Consider the following 21,438-nt stretch of genomic DNA (forward strand, 5'->3'; position numbering starts at 1 on the left):
TCATTGCATTGCGTTGAATTTGGATATTTTTCTGTTTAATCATCTTGCCGAGGAAGATCTGGGTACTCCTTAAAGAGGTGAAAACTCAAAGTATTTGGAGTAAGAACATACTTGTAAAGATGGTACTGTTGATGAAATAATTAAAATAGTCAGATTGAATATCTATTGAACATTAATCATTGTGAAAGTAGTAAGAACTTGGCATACTGCTGCACGATGGGTTACTTGACCAAGGTAACAGGTGACCTGGCTCTCAGGCTCACAGCTGTAGTGGAAAAATACTGCTGGAGATAAATTCTGAGGTTGTGTAATTATAGTTTGATGAAATATAGGGAGTGTATCTTAAGCTCGTTAGTTTACCTGTTCTTGAACATCATCAGTAACAAAGGGAATAGCTGCACTGTGCTTATCTTTACCTTGAATTATGGTATTCAACATTACTTGATTGCAGAATGTAATCCAAGCAAAACAAGCAAAGTTGTTAATATCCTTGAGTGAGTATAGGCTGACTGTTCAGCTCAGGAGAGTGCTGTAAGAAAGTGAAGACTGTGGCAGCCTCTCCGTGAATTCGTAAAAAATAAAGCTTCTTGAAACAAGACTCGAAGCCTTAGACAAAGTAATTTCCTCAACAGAATCCAGGATAGTCAGGAAGATCCCAATCAATTAAGGATCCAAAAAATAGTAAAGGAGGAAATAGTGGAAATAGTCCACAGTGCAGTCCTAGCTGAAAGGGGGACTGGGTCTAGTGTTCCCCTCATGGGTTGAGGCAGGGAAGTGGAGAGAAAATGTGGAGACTGTCTTGTGTCCAGCTGGTGACTCCAGCTAAGCCAAGACTACTGAAAGGTTGAAGCAAGATTGCAGAGAAGACTAAACTTACCAGGGCAGTGAGAGAGACTAAGAAGTGCTAGCTACCCAATTGAAGTAGGCACAAGACTGTGAATGGAAAAGTGCTCACTGGTGTCTGCTGGCTCGATTTCCCATTTCCGTAATCTACAAAGAGATGTCACCCACCTGTGGGTGAGGTAAGTTTTTTTTTCTCTTTTCCTTTCTTGGCGGGTGACATCTCTTTGTTGATCACAGAAATGGGAAATCAAGGCAGCAGTCAGTGCTGCTCCACAAACATGGATATGAGGCACCCAGAAGACAGCCCAAAGATGGAAAAAAGCAAACAAAACAAAGACATTTAGACATGATAAGATCGTGGCAACAGATAGGAGAGCCCACCGTTCCACCGGGATCACCAGCAGATACCATACTCCGTTAAGAAAGAGTCATTCCTTTTTGGAATGATCTTTACGGTTGGTCCTAGGGCTGTTCACCCTATGAGGCTCTTTTGACTTAAGTAAAATTAAGGAATGGCAAGAAATTACTCGGAGCAGTGGCAATTCCACTTGGGACAAATGCTACATGATGCATTGTTTCGTCAAATGGTTCGAGGTTGCTAAGCGTCATTTGCCTCACAAATCGAAACCTATGAAAGATGCTGATACGCAGCAAAGAGGAACCTTCAAGTGCCTCAATGGGGCTATATCCCCAACTTGAATCTCAGGAGGGTACAATCATGGAGACCATCCTCCTTGCAGCAGCTGTGCGAGAACAGCTGCCCTAGCCTCTTCAAACTCCATACTACCAGGATTTAGGCCTCACTACTGACATGCCTACAGCCCCTCCTGATTCTACTCAACCCACTATGATGCAGACTCGCTGTCAGACTAAAATGCATCATCTGAATATAGCATCTGGGATGCTCTCTGCCACCTCTGATGCAAATGAACCTCTAGCTCCATCCTTTCCATCCCTCCTGTCACCCAACTGCCTTGACTGATGGTCAACGATATAGCTGTCCTGAAGCCTTGGTCCCCCACTGAAGTTAGAAGCATGATCAATGAGGCACCTAACCCATTGAAGAAGCCAATCCCTTTTCATAACTGGCTGGTCCAAACCTGCCAAACTTATAACCCCTTACTTCAGGATATTCTTCTCGTACTCAAAAGTTGCATATGACACTCCTGGGTGGCTGTTAAGGATTTCTTTTCAGTCCCAGCCAAGGAAAATGGGGATTGGATTGTGGAACCCACAGAGGAGCAGCAGGGTCAGGGAAATATCCCCCGGAAGAGTGGTTCCAAAACCGAGCTCTGTAGGCCATCTCAAATGGGGCCAGGCAGCATAGCGACTTTGGGGAGATCACTCTTTGCCGTCAGAAGAAAGGGTAATCCCTTGTTGATTTCATCGCCTGTTTTAAGTACACATATGAATCATCCACTGGAGTACCTCTGGAAGGAAACTATCCTTTGGTGGTACAGACTCTGTTAAATTGTGTTGAGCTCCAGATAGCTCAGGCTTTCAAGCTAACCAATTTCACCTGGCAAGAGCAGAACTGGGGGTGGGAGGGGGGAATGTAGTTACCTCCCTCACTAATATGGACCAACATGGTCTAAACAGTAAGCGGTCTGAGGGTCCCAAGGGCCAGTTTGTTCAATATCACCAACTTATAACAAAAGGCCCCGAAGATATTACCCACCTCGGTTAGATGGGGGGGGGGGCAAGGGCCGGTTTGGTCCAAGGACAATGACATTGCTGTCGGTATGGTCAGAAGGATCACTGGGCTATTGTCGAGTGCAGTTGGCTGCTTCCCTTGTAACTGCAAGAATTCAGCCCTCCGTGCCTGCCCCAACTTTTACACTCATGGACCCCTTCCAGACTACACAAAAGGGGTGCCACGAGGGGTTAACTGTCAAGGCTGCCCTGATCCCACTATCTTCCTCCCTGCTTGAAGACCCAATGACGGAAATTGATGCTCAGGGAAGATGTGCTAAAGTTTTAGTCAACTCTGGTGCAATTATTTGACTGTACCCCCTCCTTGGAACTCAGATAGGCACTGAAACTGTCTCCACTGTTGGTATAGCTGGAATTCCCATGGTGGAAATCAAGGAGTCATTTGTCATTGCCTCTTGGGTTGTCAAGCCCTGTGTAAATGTGATGCTTCAATCCACTGTTCTGATCAGGGCCTGTTCTTAGAGCTCCCTGAATTTGCTGATGCAGTGCTCTGACCGTGCAACACAGGCTGTATTGTACTGCTGGCAACTGCAGAACAACCCTGTTGAACCTTTCTTGCTCCCCTAATAATGGGCCTAGAAGGAAGTACCGATCCCTGCTTAAGCTTTCTCCACCATCTACTCAGAATCCCCGCTCTCCAGAAGCCACTCATTGCATGGCTCTTTTTTATCCACCGTCTGATCCCTGACTCAAATGCAAGCCTTGCGGCCCTTTGTTTAGGTCAGTCAGGTTCACTGCAGTTGAATGGGTGATTTAATTTCAGTCCTATCGGCCTAGGTGCTTTCATCCAGCTTGATACTGTACAATTCACCTTTGTTCGCGATGGGTCCCACCTCAGTGCCCCATGTCACTGACTCTGTTAAATCCCCGCAATGGCCTGAGGAAATTGGTCCTATGATCTAATCCCTGTCCTGCAGTGAATCTGTAAGGGAGACCCATTGCGGCATCTTTCAGATTACTGTATTCTCTGACAACGCCAGTTGCTTATGGCTCCCATCTGCCCATTAGCCGGTAATTTTTCTCCGATATCAGCCACCCATCCCTATGACTATATGCCCCCACTGCTCTTAACGTCCATCCCCTCTTCCCTGTAGGCACTCCATAAAAATCATGGCGGGGTTGGTGCTTCCTGCTCAGCTGCACAGTGTTACTGTCTGTCCTGTTTGCTTTAGAGATGGTCCATGACCAATACACTCTGGAAAAATCATGGGTTTATTATCTCATCCAGTAAACCTATTCAACACGCAACTCTTATCAACAACCTATTGTGGGCAGTGCTTTACCCTGCATGTGTTGCGGTTGTCAAATGTGAAACTCATACTACCTCTAAGGACACTGTGCCCTGCGGCAACGCAGATGCTGCCGCCCATGACGCGCACGTTCATGGTCCCCTCCTTCGTTAAGATACGTCCCCTCCACCATTGACCTCACAGCAGCTCTCCAGGTGCAGGATGCAACTGCAGAGGTGAAGTGCAATTTCTGGGCTCATGCTGGATGCTCCCTTTGCGCTTCTGGTCTTTGGCGGCATCCTGATGGTAGGGTGGTCTGTCCGCATAGTCTCCTCCACGCCCTTACCTGGCTAGTGCATGGGCAGGGGAAGTAGGAAAAGGAGGGATGCTACATCAAACTGCCCAACAATGGTTTGCTCCCGGCATATCCACTATCTTAAAACACATAGCGTTATTTGCCAGCATTATAATAGAGGAAGAACACCTGCACATTTTGATCATCTACCTATTCCTGAAGGGCCATTTTGGAAGAACTTGCAGATTGATTTTGTCCATATGACTCCCTCAGGAGGGTTTAAATACATACTGGTCATAGTAGATATGTTCTCTAGATGGATTGGGGCATTTCCACCAGAAGGGATGATGCCCGAACAGTAGTAAAATGTTTTTTGACAGATATAATTCTCCCGATTTGAAATACCAGGACAAATGAATAGTGATGGGGTACCCACTTTACTGGGAAAATAGTAACAGCACTGTGTGCAGTATTGGGATTTGTGTGATGGTTCGTTTCACCAATCAATCCCAGTCCTTGGGAATAGTGGAACGAACTAACAGGATGCTAAAAAATACCCTTGCAAAGACTTGCAAGGAAACTGGACTAAAGTGGCCTGAAGGCCTATTATCTTGTACACCCTCCGAAACGTGGTTAATAGAACCACTGGACTAACCACGTTTGAAACTCTTATGGGAAGATCCATGACTGCCAGCACCCATCCCCTTCTGTCCACATCGGAAATAGCCTTGTTGGGGTAGATGAGAAAGCACTACAGTACACCCAAGCCCTGACTGAAGCAGCCTGGACCAATAATTCAAAGGTAATACAGGCCATGCCAAAACCCTGTGGATCAAACACATACCCTTTTAGACTTGGCGATTTAGTGTATGTTATGTCTCTTAACAAAGGCACTCTCTGTCTGTCTCTCTCTCTCTCTCTCTCTCTCTCTCTCTCCCCCACTAGGTGGAAGGGACCGTATCAAGTGTTACTGACAACCCCAAACTCCTGATAAATTGGAAGGATGAAAGAAGTGGGCATACGATCAACTGTAAAGTACATAACCCCACCAACTTGGAAACTACTAAAGTGAATGATGAGAACTCTGCGGATGCACTTCCTGGGTCTCCTCAGCCTGTAAATGAATGAAATTAGAGATTATGCCAAAAGTACCCGTCAGTTATTTAATGATAATATAATACAATGTGCATCACACTCTAATGATGTTTTCAGTCGGACTATGCAAGGAATGGGTCAGGGTCTGAGGAGAGTTAACTATCTATCCACCACTGCAGTGACAGGTCAAAAAGAGTATCAGATACTTCACAATGTTGGCTCATGCAAGTTAAGCCTCTGCTGTCTAGCCGATTCTCCAGGATTCCCTTGTAGCAGTTCTCAGGGATATGAGGAAAGATCACAACCCGCAAAGAATCCGCTGAAGGGGAAGATATAGAAACTAAAAGGAGGAGGCAGGACGCAGGCATGTGACAGACAGAGGTGCGATTTGAATTTCTCCCAATCCCATATCGAGATTGCCGACAATTCTTGTATGACACACCGGGTTTGTCAATACAAGGGTCAGGGAGGCAGTGTATTTTCCCATGTGTAGCACCCCTGGGCAGAACCCTTTGCGCTTGTGCCTGGACTCTCAGATTTGGCTTTTAGAGAATCCTCGGGTGCTGCTCAGAGTATGGCTCAGAGAAACAGCTTCCCCTCTGTCACGGGAATAAAGTGACTAAGATGATCAATACACCATAATACTTTTTTTGTATTTGGCCTATCAAAGCGCCCATACGACATGTTGGGTATGTGCCCATATGCTGACCAATTCACGGGGGTATCGCTTTGTGGCCCGTATCCTTTAGTTGGTCTGAAGTTGCCGAATGGCTAATATGCCAAAACTCTTCAGCTGAGCTCGATAACCTGGAGGACGTGCAGGAGTGGAAATCAGTAGGGTATAATCAGGTCCAAATCCGAGATTGGTACCAACCCGACTATAAGAGATCCTGTATCCTCCTTTCCCTTGTAGTTCTTAAAAACACCGTTAGAGATACCATTTGCTTCACGAAACGGGAACGTCTCTACTGACACCTATTTGGGATCTAGTCAATATTTTTTTATTATCCCCTGGATTGAACCTAGCCAAAATTTGACAAGCTAGGGTCACTTTTCATTTAATTGGTCTCGTCTCCTTATTAAGACATCAGGCTCCCTGTGGAAAGATCTGGGTCCCAAGTTGTGAAGGGGCAGAGATTCCAAATTAACCTCTTACAATGGTTAATTTATTTGAGGTCTTAAGGCCCATCCTTGGCTTCCCTCAGATTGTAGAGGCTCGTGTTATATGGGATATGTAGTAGATCTGGATGGGTTACCTTCAACCCTGAAGCCCAAGGGATCCCTCACTGGATTCCTCACCTGGGTTGGGATATCTTCTCATTCTATTGGAATCTATCTGCATTCCCAAGAATTGAGCAAATTAAAAACAGTATTGGAAATTGTCACCAATGATACCGCTGAGACCCTGACTGAGATCAATGCTGAGCTCATCGCAGTTAGAACAGTGTCCCTTCAGAACCTCTTGGCCTTGAATTTTCTATTATCCAAGCAGGGTGGCACTTGTGCTGCTGTTGGGCGGGAATGCTGTACCTACATACCAGACAATTCTAAAAATGCCTCCAATTTGGTGACTCACATTCACATGGAAGTCAAGAAATTAAGCCCCCCTTTTGAATTCGGGTGATCTTTAGACCTCGCCTGGCTGGCTAAGTGGGAATCCTCCTTAGTCATTGGGCTCATCACCTTTGCCATCATACCCCTGATACTTTGTATCATATGGAGAACCTCGGTCTGTTGTTATGCACAGTTTGTTCCTGCCACATTTTCTGCTCCAAAACCAGCCATCATTTGCCAGACCATACCCCATGACAACCCCCATGATGAGGAAGTGTGTATGAATATGCGCCCTTTTCCGAACAATAGTGTCCCCTTTTTTGGATGCGCTGGTAACCTAAACTTAAGTGTTGATCTGGAAGATCAACAAGGAGGGAATTGTGGAAGTAGTAAACACTTGGTATACTGCTGCATGATGGGAATCTTAACCAAGGTAACAGGTGACCTGGCTCCCATTCTCACAGCCTTAGTGGAAAGGTACTGTTAGAGATAAAGCTGAGGTTATGTAATTATAGTATGATGAAATATAGGGAGTGTATCCTAAGCTCGTTAGTTTCGCTGTCCTTGAGCAACAGCAGGAACAAAGGGAGTAGCTGCACTGTGCTTATTTTTATCTTGAATTACTTATTCAACATTGCTTGTTTTACTTAGATTACATTCTGCACTCAAAGTTGTTTGTATTGTTGTATAACCATAGGCCAACTATTCAGCTTGGTAGAGTGCTGTGAGACAGTGAAGACTGTGGCAGCCTCTCCATGAATTCACGAAAAATAAAGTTTCTTGAAACAAGACACAAAGTCTCAGACTAAGTAATTTCCTCAATCATTTAACAACACATTTAGAAAGCTCCAAAACCAAAAAGTAAACTCATATATATGACTTACGCTGCAAGCAATCTGCATTGAGAAGATCTTGGCACTTTTCATGACATTTGACCCCACATTCAGTGCAACGCATTCCCTGGCGGGCAATTCCCCACAACAAGCCTTCGCATTCATAGCAATATGTGGGAGTAGTTGCTGTCCACACTTCAAAATTGTGTGGTGTTGTACACGAAATAGGGTAGATTAAGGCTTGCAAGGTCTTCTTGTAAACATGGTTTTTCTAACAGACAGAAATCTTTCATTAGCCACATGTTTTTTCCGTATGAGGAATTGGATTAAACACCTTTTCTCTATTTCATAAATTAAAGAAAAAGGTAGTTATCTAAGAAAAAAATGTCTGCCAATTGTTCTCCTGATTGTACTGCAGCTAGTCCTTTACATCAGATTGAAACCGATTTTAAGTTACTGCAGTAAGTGATCTGATCCTACTAAATTCCTAATAACTTTAAATGAAGCACAAATTTAATCTCACAACAGTCAGGCACTAACACTTCAGTGACATAAAGCTGAATACATTTATATTATGGGATCGGAGATCACTGCCATTGTATAGAATCAATATATTTCTTGAGATTGTTAATGAAATTTGAAAACCTGTTAACAATCATCAAAAGCAGTTCAACTCAGTAGTATACACATAATGAAAGCATAAAATGGTGTAATAAATAACCACTACCAAAAGTTCCTTCTTACAAAAAGGAAAGGATTCCTTGCTCTCAGGACCAAATTCAGAGCTAAAGCATCAGTTATGGTTTACTTTAAAAGAAGAAAAGCAAAGACACAGATGGAATTCTAAAGTTTAAAGCAGAGGCAGCTGAAGAGTAGCCAATTTTATGGCAATTAAAATTGAGGATAAATAAAGATTAAAAGACTGCAGAGATCTTAAAGCATTGTAAGGCAGGAATAATTTACAGAAGTAAAAAGACTCAACCAATGGAGGAACACAAAAACAACAGATAAATTTTCAAATTGGCCTTGCTGGACTAAGTGCCAATATAGATCAATGAGCAGAGTGGAGCTGAGTGAACAAGACTTGTTAAATTACAATATAGGCAGCAATCCTTTGGCTGGACATGGGCGAAGAAAGTTTGAAACTGAAACAGTCAAGTATAGTGATAACAAAGTCATGAGGATATAATAATGTATTTTAATCTGCCACTCAAATTAAAACAAACTGTTTTAGGGTTAATAGTTCTGCAATATACATTTGGGTTTAATCATATTCTTACTTCTTTCTTGTTGGAAGTGGATCTTTCCTTTCCATCAGAAAAATAAACTGACTATTTCTACATTGAGGAACTTCAACAGATGATTCAAAAACTAAATATTTTAACAGAATTAATGCTTAGAAAATCATACAGAAATTCATCTTACCAATTCTTCATCATTAAGAGTGCGAGTTGCTAGTGCAGAAGTGATGCCAGCTTTTCTTGACTGCACCAAAGACTATAAAAGAAAGATATAAATTACCTACACATTAGAAGACACAGCAATCATTTTTTTTCCACCAGTGTTTTTTTAAGTTAGGTGATATTGTGCAGCAAAATGTTGTGGGGAGACCTGTCCTCAAGAAGGAAGTAACATTACTTATTCAACAACCATAATAGAACCCTATAGCCAGCAAAAACGAAAACTTTAAGCTATTTAAGAATTTTGGTTCACAAATAATTCTATACAAGCACTACACATTCACATTTAATATGCAAAAATAAATTGCTTTCAGCTGATTTTCAAAAAAAAATTAGACAAAGTATCCTGTTGTACAATGGCTATCAATAAGATATAATGGATAAATACTAAAGGAAAAGGTTTGATGCAATCAGAATTTTGTGCATGATGTATTCAACATGAGGATAAATTTCTTATTAATTAGTAAAAAGATAAATCAGAGGTAAAGTTATCAAAAGAAGACAAATCTTAAATAGCTCGTGTTCCATCAAGAATGCTTCATGTGAGAAAATTTTTTTTACTAATTAGAAAGTTACCAGCATTGCTTTAGTTTGTTACTTCTGTCACAATATGATTCAATCCTTCAGATTCTGTAAAGCTTTGGGCTTGAAATTTGGTAATATTTCAATTAGTGTGCAAGCATTTTCCAGAATTACAGCTTTAGAAAGAATTTGTCTAGAAAGGCCAAATAATATTGTTGATGAAACACTGGATGAAGTAAGGATTTGATATTAGGCAAACCCAGGAGAAAGTGTTTGGTCTACCAGAATGAATATTAATTTGGGGGTTAATTAAGATTGTTGTTCTTACCAGTATGCAATGCACATTCAAGTAAGATTTAAATGCAAAGGTGCTTAGCTGGCAATGGCTTCTCAAATGGTATGGTCATTGATGAAGCTATGATACTGTCCCTGCTCAAATTAGTTCCAACATTTCTCCACACAGTAAAACCATGGGAAGAAAAGATCTGATTCAAAATAGGAGTGCATGAATCCTGAACCAAAATAACACAAACAAGACAGACCTCATGTGGTACTAGTCCCTATAGGCAATGCCAAACATGTCACTTTTTTGTAACTAACAACTCAACAAATAAAATTGTTAACAATGAAAAAGATCATTAAAAGTCCATTAAATCCTTGGATAACCTTATGAAAATCTTTCCTTGTTCAGCTGTAAAACATGTAACTTTGAGCATTTTGTTACAATAGGATTTGGATAAAAGATTGCTATCAAAAATTGTGCTTCTGAAATTTAGCAATCAAATAATTTCTTTATTAACTTAAAAGTTTAAGGTATCCAGTAGCTGCAAATTTGAATTCTTATGATAAGCTAAGAAACTAACAAATTAAGATTGCCTGTGGGCTTCATACCACTCTTGTTTCATTCAGTGTTATTTGGTTCATGGTGTATTCATCAGTAATTGATCTTCATCACACCTAGATTACTCCACATATAAAGCACTTACCATAGCCTGCACATAGTGAATGCCATGATGAAATAAATGACAGAACATTAATACATGGATTTAAAAACATCTAAGGCTTGACAGTGAACACAAATCACAAAGTCAGTCATCGTGGACACTGCTGGCAAGATAGAAATAAGTTTGTCGTGTTTGCTACAAATCTGGTCTGTGTGTCATTTTCAACTAATGGTTTAAATTTTTACATTTTGCATGCTTTTGCTTTAATTTGGCAAATATTGAACAGGAAAAACAAAAATATGTTTCGATCATCTCTCTTATGGGAGAAAAGTAATATTTATACAAATTAATTGTAAATTATTATTGCTGGACTATAAATATATATTCCATTTAATGTTTTTCTGCTGTTAGAATTTAAGATTAATTGCTCAATGATATCTTGTTTGATGCCCATCTCTATTTAGAAAACTTCTATTGAAGCCCACAGTTTATGTTCATCTTCGGAGAGTCAGTGTGGACTTGTTGGGCCAAACGGCCTGTTTCCACACTGTAGATAATCTAATCTAATCTAAAATATTATTGATATTTAATTATTAGAATGATGTTAAAATGTTTTCCAGAATTAATTAAAATAGTATGTGCCATTTATTAAATGTTAGGAAACTTACTCTATATAACATATATATCTAGGCACTGCAACATCATGACACAATTTTAAAGTTTATATACTATACTATATCTGACACAGTGGTGTCAGATTACACAGGACTGGGATCTGATTGAAAAGATTCTCGAGAAGTTTAATCAATTTGCATTATCTTGCTGTCTAGTCCTCACCTGTCTCATGTTCCCAGAACCTGGTCATATTATTTATGCAGTTATAAAAAAGTGATATGTAATACTTATTACTTTACAATCTTTGTAAAGTATAGTTTGTATACTTTACCCAGGCTTAAATCAACAGTTTTAATATATTAAACATCAAAATTAAACAGTTTGTCTTTTAAAATATTTCCTATAATTAATTGATATTGTAATGCATTTGTCATTGAAAATTGAGTTATAAATGACTTCAAATTTATAAGTTTTTATTTGTTTTAATTTTTTTAATCACATTCTTCATACTGTACATATCCTAACAGAAAGGAACAGCGTCCATCACTGAATCCTGATTTCGCTCTCTATAAGCTGTTTGGATAATTTTCATAATAGGTTCACAAAAACAGGGCAGAGATATTTTTCTGCTGATTCTATCTCTAAGCCGCATGGATAAGCATTTGATCTTTCTCATTAATACTTGATTGGAGTCAAGAGTTAATTATGCAGGAACTAGAGCCATGATCCACTGTTCTATTTCTGAGATACACAGCATCTTTGTTTGCAATCCAACCCACCAATCACAAATTCATTCATATTTGAAAATCTCAGTAGAATGAACGAAATCCAACTTGCAAAATCTGACTAATACAGAGAACCTCACCCTCATTTCTGGGGAAAAAACAAATGAGGTTTTAATGTTATTGTTGTTGTTGTGTCTTGGCTTATTTAGGATGCAATATAAAAAATATGGTGGTTACTATATATAATTTGCAAGTGTCATATCAATTACATCCTTGATATCAAATAAAGATTATTACCAAATTGATCAATATTTTAGGAAATATTTGTATTAAACTATTTATCCTTGTTAATTATTAGCTTATTAGTTTATAGATGTAGGAATGCCCATGATTCTGACATGGTCACAATTATCACAATTTATGGCACCTACATTAATCACCTCAGCCAAACACTATGCATGAGTGGTTTAAAGAGAAGCATATGGAAGAAGCTACATTAAGAATTTAAGTTTTATAGGATGGCTCATGGAGTCTGACACAAGGCATCGGTGGTCTTAAAACATAACAAAACAAACAGAAAAAGGAGCTAGGCATTTAGCACCATTGTATCAAACTAGTCTACTCATGGCTTATCTAGTCATATCTTATTATTTTTAATTTAAAAGAAGACAAAGTAAGAAATATATTATCAAATATTATGAATAACAAGCATGTTTCTACTCTTATCTACTAAATAATTTAACAATTCTTTTCAGACTTTTCAAACATATTGGAAATAGCAGCTTTTAATTACCACAAAAAAAACATTGAAGCCAATTGGAATCTTAGATCCTATTCCTTTCTATATTATCAGGTGATTTGCAACTGTATCGAGTAATAGTCTATAGATTGTGTTAAAAAGAGATATTATGATGACCACTTTATAAATATCATTGAACATGTATAAATACACAAATGTAATCATTTGAATGCACTTGAGCAAGTGGTTCCATCAGTATCACAATGCCATTTTATCTATTGCATTTAAAATTAAATGCTAAAGAGTAGAGTTTGTATTTAAATCCCTTGTTTTGAAAGAGACAAATGCAAAGTAAATATCTAACATAACTTAACATTCACTGAAAGATTTAATGGCTTATTCAGTAGATTTTACAGAGCAAACACATCACTTGCAATCAACTATTTTAACCTCTCTTAAACACGTCATTGTTGTTTTAGTTTATGGATCTATAAAACATACCTTATGAACATGAGCCAACCTTCTGAATAGTTTTATGGTATTGTACAGAATTACTACTTTTCAAAGCAAACTTTTGTTCAAGATTTCAGTGAAACAATCTAAGCATAAGCAATTGATTTTTAAAATTGTTTTTTTTAAATGAGGTAAAACAAATCTGCCAACTGAAATTGTTTAAGCAATAAAATGCAGCATTTTTAGTCAATATCTTGCATACTTTAATTTGTATGTTTAAAAATGTCAGGTTTTTTTTCATTCACTAGATGTAGGCATTACTGGCTAGGCAAACGTTTATTTCCCATTTGTAATAGTTCTGGAGGTAATTGACTTAAACTGTTGCAGTCCTTGCAATATAATAACACCCACAATGCTAGGAAGGGAGTTTCAGGTTTTTACCCAATGGCAGTAAAAGAATGACGACCCTACATCAGATGATACGTGTGGTCCCCATTGTTGCCCTTGTCCTCCTTGGTGGTGGGGATCAGGGGAATGGGAGGTTGTTGTCACAGGATTCTTGATAAGTGACTGCATTGCACCTTATAGATGGTAAACACTGCTGTCATTGTGTGTTGGTAATGAAGGGAGCAAATGCTGAAGATGATGGAGGAGGACTGGGTGCCAATTGAAAATTTATCTTGCTTAATGATCCAACAGTTTACTATATTATTAATATTTCTTCCACTTGCATTTCATGATTGTACTGCTTATCCATCCACAAGACAATATTGGGACATTTACTTACACATAATTTCAGTTATAAGAACATTCAAGACTGTATATTCCTATAGTTTCTTTTCTACCTATACAGTAACAAAGGGGGCTAGGAATGACTTTTCTTGTTATCAGCAGATTGTCACGTAAAATCTCATAACATTCTATAATGTATTAACAAAATGGCTAATGACAGTTAAAACAGTGAACAAAAAAGATTTCCTGATAATTAATTATAAGCATTTCTACCACCTAATTATTCCTCTATATCTCCTAATAGTATATACTGTAGTAGTGGAAGCTCATTGCATTAAAAACAATGCAGCATTTATTTGCAGTTATTGGAGTTGTTAATTTATTGCAACTTTAAATTCATTGATACACATTAAATAGTTATAACTAAAGTCTCCAAAATGTCAAATCCATTTGAGTTTGAACTTCGTTTTGAAATTGATCATAATATAATACATTCTTCTGGGTTCCCAATTTTACAAACATGTTCTGCTTGATTAAAGTCTCATAAACTTCATAATAAGTGCTGCAACTTGATAGTTCTTTAATCAAAAAACAAAAACCATAAATTAACTCATGCTATCAGACATGATACTGCACAACTGAAATTAAAATATAGCAGTGCTCTAAGCAGATCTATTTTGTCTAGCAAACAAAAGTACAGGGCATACTTACAATATTCAAATTAAAAGTAATAATTTAAATTACGTCCATGCACTTGACATTTGTATTTCATATGATCTCACATTGTGGTTGGTTTACTTTATAAAGCAGATGAGATTTGTAAAGATCATGGTAATTACCTCAGCATATAATTACTCTGCATTAAGCAATAGGGGATTTGCATTTACCCTCTTAAAAATAGAAATGTTTGTGGACAGGGAATATGTCATTTTGGTAATCGCCACAAAGCCTGAGAAGTGTGTCGGCCAAATATAACTCAAACTCTTCAGCTTCAATTCTGGTTTTGTCAATAACAAAATACAGGCTTGGGACAGAATTTCTCTGGACTGATACTCCACATCCACCTAATGAAGGAGCAGTGCTCCAAAAGCTAGTGCTTCTAAATAAGCTTCTTGGACTATAACCTGGTGTTGTGCGATTTTTAACTTTCTCTGGACTGTCTTCCTTTTTGCTGTAGACCTCTGGCCACTGCAGATTGGACACTGTCAATAGAATTTTGTAAAAAGCAGAAGCAACATCTCCAAATAAATTAAAGAGTGGAATGTCCTCCAAAGCTTGAAGCATAATGAACTAATTTATGAGCCACTGAGCATATTGCACAACCTATTATTTTAAGTGCAGCTCCACCAAGTCCCAGCAGATCCAAATCACTATGTACCTGCTGCCCTGGGAGTTACTGACACCAAAACATCAACTCCCTTCACCAACCAGAAAAGTGTCCTCAATTGGACATGTGCAATCAGCTTGCACTGCAACCAGCAGTGCATGCGTAGATTTAGAACTGTCCTCAATTTTTGGATGTTGGTTCTAACTATAAATATAATGCATAATAGACTTTACACACCTGCTGTTGAAAGAAATAAATGGAGTGCAATCAATTTGGGTTCATTTCCCAAACAGTCATTTAAGATGATGGTACATGGGTTATTGATAATCACACCTCCAATAATCAACATTATTCTTGCATTTAAACATCAATAAAATGCAATTTGTAAGTACTCTCAAGTATTTCTTATCAAAATATATTAAAATTACAGTATCGAGTTTTTGAAAAGATTTGTATCTCGGGTTGAGGATGAGTCGTAGAGTCATTCATCGAGCTGGTATTCATCTGTTGACATTTTGTCACCTCACTAGGTGACATCGTCAGTGCATCTTCGATAAAGTGTTGGTAGTCTGTCCCACCTGGTATTTGCGTGCCTCATTTTTTAGTACTTCCAGTTCTGTGTCTGAGTGGTTTGTATATGAGGTCCAGTTCAAGGAATTTACTGAGTGGGTTCTGGTTGGAGTGCCAGGTTTCAAGGAATTCCCTCACATGTCTCTGTTTAGCCTGTACTAGGATGGTTACATTGACCCATTTGAATTTGTGTTCTTCGTTGTCTGTGTGGTTGGAAATGAGAAAGTACTTATGTCATGTCTGGCAGTGGCAAGCTAATATTCGTGCACTCGTATAGTCTTCCTGTTTGTGTTATGTAGTGTTTCTCAGTCCTGGAAAAGATGAAACCCAACAGATCAAACACACCCTAATTCTACGGACTACCCAAGGTTTACAAAGCAAAAGCATTCCTCAGACCTATTATATCATTCCCAAGGACACCCAATTACAAATAAGTCGAGGAGCTGCAAACAAGACTGAAACACTTCCAATCATTCCATTCACACCTCCCAAGAGTTCCTTAATATCATCAGAAACACCACAATAGAGAAAGATGAAATAATGATTTCATTTGATGTAACAGCGCTCTTTATATCTATAGACATTGACCTAGCCAAGAGTACCATTGCCACATTATTAGATGAAGCAATTACTAGGACACCCCACGACATCAGCAGCATAAAAAAAAACAGCATGCTAAAACTATTAGATTTATGCCTCACTACTCACTTTACATTCATTGGACAAGTATACAAACAAATCAATGGTACATCATGGGGTCCCTGATAACAGGGCTGATAGCAGTCATGCAATGCTTAAAACAGCCAACCCTCCCCACCATCCAATCCAAACTCTGGATCCAGTATGTAGATGATATCTTTGTCATCATCAAATGTACACCAACTGGAAGAAACCCATCACCACATCAATTAATATCCTCACCTGAATAAAGTTCACTAAAGAGGAAGACAATAGCAGACTCCCCTTCCTGAACATATTAGTGGAACGCACGCCTACTGGTGAACTCCAGACCAGTGTGTACAAGAAGAACATCCATCCAGATCAGATACTGAACCAAAGCAGCAACCATCCCAGCGTCCATAAATGAAGCTGCATTAGACCACTATTTCAACAGGCAAGGACACAATGCAGCAACCCAGAACTCCAGAAGGCAGAACAGGAACACCTAATCAAGGAATTTAAATGAAGTGGGTACCCTTCTTATTGGAAGATATTGCACTATCCTCCAATACGTACATAACAAACCTAAAGAAGAAAACACTACATGACCAGACATGATAGTGACCATACCGTACATCAAAGACATATCAGAAATGACTACCCAACTGCTCAAACACCTGGGAATCTTAGTGGCCCACAAATCAGTGAACACCTTTCACCAGCTCCTCACAAAGGCCTGACAACCATAAGCCATAAGACATAGGAGCACAAATTAGGCCATTCAGCCCACTGATTCTGCTCTGCCATTCAATCATGGCTGACAAGAACATATCTATCTCAGTCTTAATCATACTCAATAGCCTGGCCTCCACATCCTTCTGAGTCATAGATTCACCACTCTCTGGCTGAAGACATTTCTCCTCATCTTCTCTCCTCTAAAACTGTGCCCTCAGGTCCTAGTCTGTCCATCAATGGAAACATCTTCCCAACATCTACTCTGTCCAGGCCATTCAGTATTCTGCATGTTCCAATTAGATCTCCCCTTATCCTTCTAAACTCCATCAAGTATAGACCCAGAGTCCTCAAATGTTCCTCACATGTTAAGCTTTTCATTCCCTTTTCACCCACATCCAACAGGACAAACATTTTCTATCAGATGCCTTGTGGGTAGCACGGTGGCACAGTGGTTAGCACTGTTGCCTCACAGCGCCAGAGACCCGGGTTCAATTCCCGCCTCAGGCAACTGACTGTGTGGAGTTTGCACATTCTCCCCGTGTCTGCGTGGGTTTCCTCCGGGTGCTCCGGTTTCCTCCCACAGTCCAAAGATGTGCAGGTCAGGTGAATTGGCCATGCTAAATTGTCCGTAGTGTTAGGTAAGGGGTAAATGTAGATGCATGGGTGGGTTGTGGGTCGGTGTGGACTTGTTCGGCCGAAGGGCCTGTTTCACACTGTAAAGTAATCTAATCTAAAAAGACTGTGAAAAATACTACGTGGCACAAACAGGAAGAAAACTGGCTATAAGAGTGCATGAACATCAGCTCATCACTGCCAGATATAACCAGTACTCTCTTATTTCTAACCACACAAACAAAGAAGGATACAAATTCAAAGGGATTAATATAATCATCCTAGCACAGGCTAACAGAGACACATGAAGCCTGGCACTCCAACCGGAACCCAATCAATAAACACATTGAACTGGACCCCATATACAAACCAGAGCTGAAAAATGTGTTGCTGGAAAAGCACAGCAGGTCAGGCAGCATCCAAGTAGCAGGAGAATCAACGTTTCTGGCATAAGCCCTTCTTCAGGAATGAGGAAGGTGTACCAAGCAGGTTAAGGTAAAAGGTAGGGAGGAGGGACTTCGGGGAGGGGCGTTGGGAATGCGATAGATGGAAGGAGGTTAAGGTGAGGGTGATAGGCGGGGAGAGGGGGTGGGGTGGAGAGTTCGGGAAGAAGATTGCAGGTCAAGAAGGCGGTGCTAAGTCCGAAGGTTGGGACTGAGATAAGGAGGGGGGAGGGGAAATGAGGAAGCTGGAGAAATCTGCATTCATCCCTTGTGGTTGGAGGGTTCCTAGGCGGAAGATGAGGCGCTCTTCCTCCATGGTCTGGCGATGGAGGAGGCCAAGGACCTGCATGTCCTTGGCGGAGTGGGAGGGGGAGTCATATACAAACCACTCAGACACAGAACCGCAAGTACCAAAAAATAGTCTCACAAATACCAGGTGGGACAGACCACAACACTTTATCAAAGACACACTGATGATGTCACCTAGCGAGGTGACAATAACATCTACAAAAAAACACACCAGCTTGGCAAACAAATCTATGACCTCAAAATTACTAGTAGCTAAGATTATATTTTAATCAATACAAGGCAGATGTTCAAAATCCAGCATCTTCATGGCTGAAAACAATGGATGCTTTCAATGTTCTGGATTACATATTAAATCAAATGATAGCAAGAAGGTGATAACAATAATCATCTGACTTTTGAGTTTATGAACTGGTCTAAGGTTATTCAGTTTTATTTTCAAATTTGTCAATCATTTCCATTAACTTGAGATATTTTGATAAGGTAAGTGTCTCATGTTTAATCCTCATAGTTAATATTCAGGCGCAAATGGAGGGCACCAAAAACACACTTCAGTGGTTACAATGAAAACTTATTGAAACAATAATTTGGGGAAAAAAATTAATAGTTACTTCTGGAAATTCAGGCTAATTTGGAAACACCTAAATGTATGGAATAGTTAAGAGTAAACCCTGTTTGATTAATTTGCTTGAGATTTTCGAACAGCTAGTGTTTATGTTGGAAATGCTGATTCTGTGGTGTATATTGATTTCCAAAAGACATTTGATAAAGTGGTGCATGACAAATCTGTGAGCAAAGTTACAGCAAAAATAGGAGTAAAATGAAATGTAGCAACATAAGCCTGAAATCAGCTAAGGGCAAGGAAATAATTGATCATTTTTCAACTGGAGGAGGGATTGTACCCGAGTCTTCCATTGTCAGCATTGGGATCTTGCTTTTTCTGATATATATTAATGAGCAAAATTTTGATGTACATGCAACCTTTAAAAATTGCACATGGAAAAACAAAACATGGAACCATTCTTAGCAATGAGAAGGATCGGATAGAATGTCAAAAGCATATAGACAAGCTGGTGAAATGGATGCACAAGTAGTAGATGAAATTTAATTCAGAGAATTGTCAAGTGATTAATTTTATTAAGGTAGCGACAGGGAGACAATATAATGGCAAAATTCTAAATGTGGTGCAGGAGCAGAGGGAGCTGGAAATATACATGGTTAAGTCAATGAAGATGGCAGTGTAGTTAAGAGAATGGTCACTAAAGAACAAAATATCCTCAGGTTGATTAGTAGAAGCATACAGTACATGAGCAAGGAGGTTATATTAAACCTGCATAGAACACTCATTGGGCCTGAACGGCATTTAGTTCTGGGCTTTACCTTATAGAAAAAATTAGATTGGTTTGGAGACCGTGCAGAAAAGATTTACAAAAGTGGCTCCAGAGATGAGAACTTCAGCTTCAAAGACAGATTGTGAAGTTGTAATTGTTCTTTCAGAAAAAAAAGTTGAGATGAGACAGATAAAAGTATTCAAAATCAAGAGAGGCAGGGACAGAATAGATAGGATAAAATTGTTTTCACCAGAAGGATTGAAAAGGAGACAGATTTAAGGAAAGTGGTAAAAGAAGCAATGGTGATACATGGATGAACTTATTCATGTTGTGAACGATGAGGATCTAGAATGCCCTGCCTGAGTATATGGTTCAATTGAGGCAGCTAAGAGGAAATTGGACAGTTATCCGAAAAGGAAAAATGTAGAGGGTTTAAGAAAGAAGGTAAGGGAATGAAACAAAAGTGAAATGCTCATTCAGGTAGGCAACACAGATATGATGGGCCTGAAAGAATGGTGATGGAAATTAATTGTGATTTTTAAAAGGAATTGAATAGCCAACTGAAAAGAAAAACATTGCTGGGCAACATAGAAAGAGTGAGGAGTAGGAATTGCTACATTGCTCCTCCACTGTGCCATCATAAAATTGTCTGGCCAACTGCCCCCCTTCTATACTGTAACCATTCTGTGGAATTTTCCTATTCTGTTAATGCAGCACAAAGACAGATAATAAAAATACGGAGTAAGGGAAACACATGATATTACACAAAACACACAGGCGCCCACACAAAACTGCAACCGAAGAAACTCTGCATGACTCATATCATAATGTAGGCATTTCAGTTAACAAAATGTGGGAGGCAGTATTTTGCTTCTCTCAAGAGATATCATTGCATGCAATACACTGTCCTCCTTTTTGCAGCAAATGCATAATTTGACAAGTATTTAACTGGCAACAAACAAGTTGTGCAACATCAAACCTCTCACTTCAGAATTATAAAGTTGGTCACAGTGAGCAAAACCCAATGTAAAATACTGCAAAGGCTGGAAATTTGAAATAAAAATAGAAAATGCTGGAGAAACTTAAAATCTAACAATATGTAGGGAAATAGAAAGACGATTAACACTGACTGTAAAATAAACTTACTTCTGAAATGAAGAGAAAGGTGGAAAAGTGTTTTTATACTGTAAAAAAAAAGTTGGGGAGGAGAACCTGGACCATAAAGGAAGGTCAAGGAGGGTTAGAGCGCAATGGACATGAGAGATTACAGGTGTCTCAACAAAAGGCAAAGGGAGTGGGTAATGATTTGCAGAGGAAAGGTAGGTCCCAGTAGATGTTAATAGCAGAATACAAGCCAACTCTGCTGACAGGAAAACCAAGAAAACTAGACAGAGTGGGGAGGTGGGAAAAAGATGATGATTACAGTGTTCATGGTCTTAAGACAATGAATTCAATATTTAATCCAGAATGCTGTAAAGACAATGAATCACAATGAACTTCAAACCTTTTCTCTCCACAGATGCTGGCAGACCTACTGAGTTTCTCCAGGACTTTGTTTACATTCCAGAGTTCATGCTATGTTAATTGCAAATATTCACTATATTATAGACGGTCTTTGGAATCAATATACAGAAGACAGTACATTGGTGATGAAAAGTTTGCAGTATTAATAGCTATTTAATGGACAGTAATAACACATTGA

At 39.3% G+C, this 21,438-nt stretch overlaps 1 protein-coding gene across 9 annotated transcripts in view; it reads right to left on the reverse strand.

The window, feature by feature from the left end:
• The window catches only part of LOC122565310 (protein unc-13 homolog A), a 431,554-nt gene that overhangs the window by 185,596 nt on the left and 224,520 nt on the right, over positions 1-21,438 (reverse strand). For all 9 annotated transcript variants that reach the window (XM_087976053.1, XM_087976052.1, XM_087976055.1 and 6 more), the window contains 2 exons: positions 8,988-9,059; positions 7,614-7,833 (listed from right to left, as the gene is read on the reverse strand). In XM_087976053.1, the coding sequence (XP_087832179.1) occupies positions 7,614-7,833; positions 8,988-9,059 (292 nt within the window). The remainder of the gene's footprint in view (positions 1-7,613; positions 7,834-8,987; positions 9,060-21,438) is intronic.

This window comes from Chiloscyllium plagiosum, unplaced genomic scaffold, assembly GCF_037043375.1.
Source record: "Chiloscyllium plagiosum isolate Xiang-an unplaced genomic scaffold, Cpla_swu_hap1 HiC_scaffold_28, whole genome shotgun sequence".
Classification (NCBI taxonomy): Eukaryota; Metazoa; Chordata; class Chondrichthyes; order Orectolobiformes; family Hemiscylliidae; genus Chiloscyllium; species Chiloscyllium plagiosum.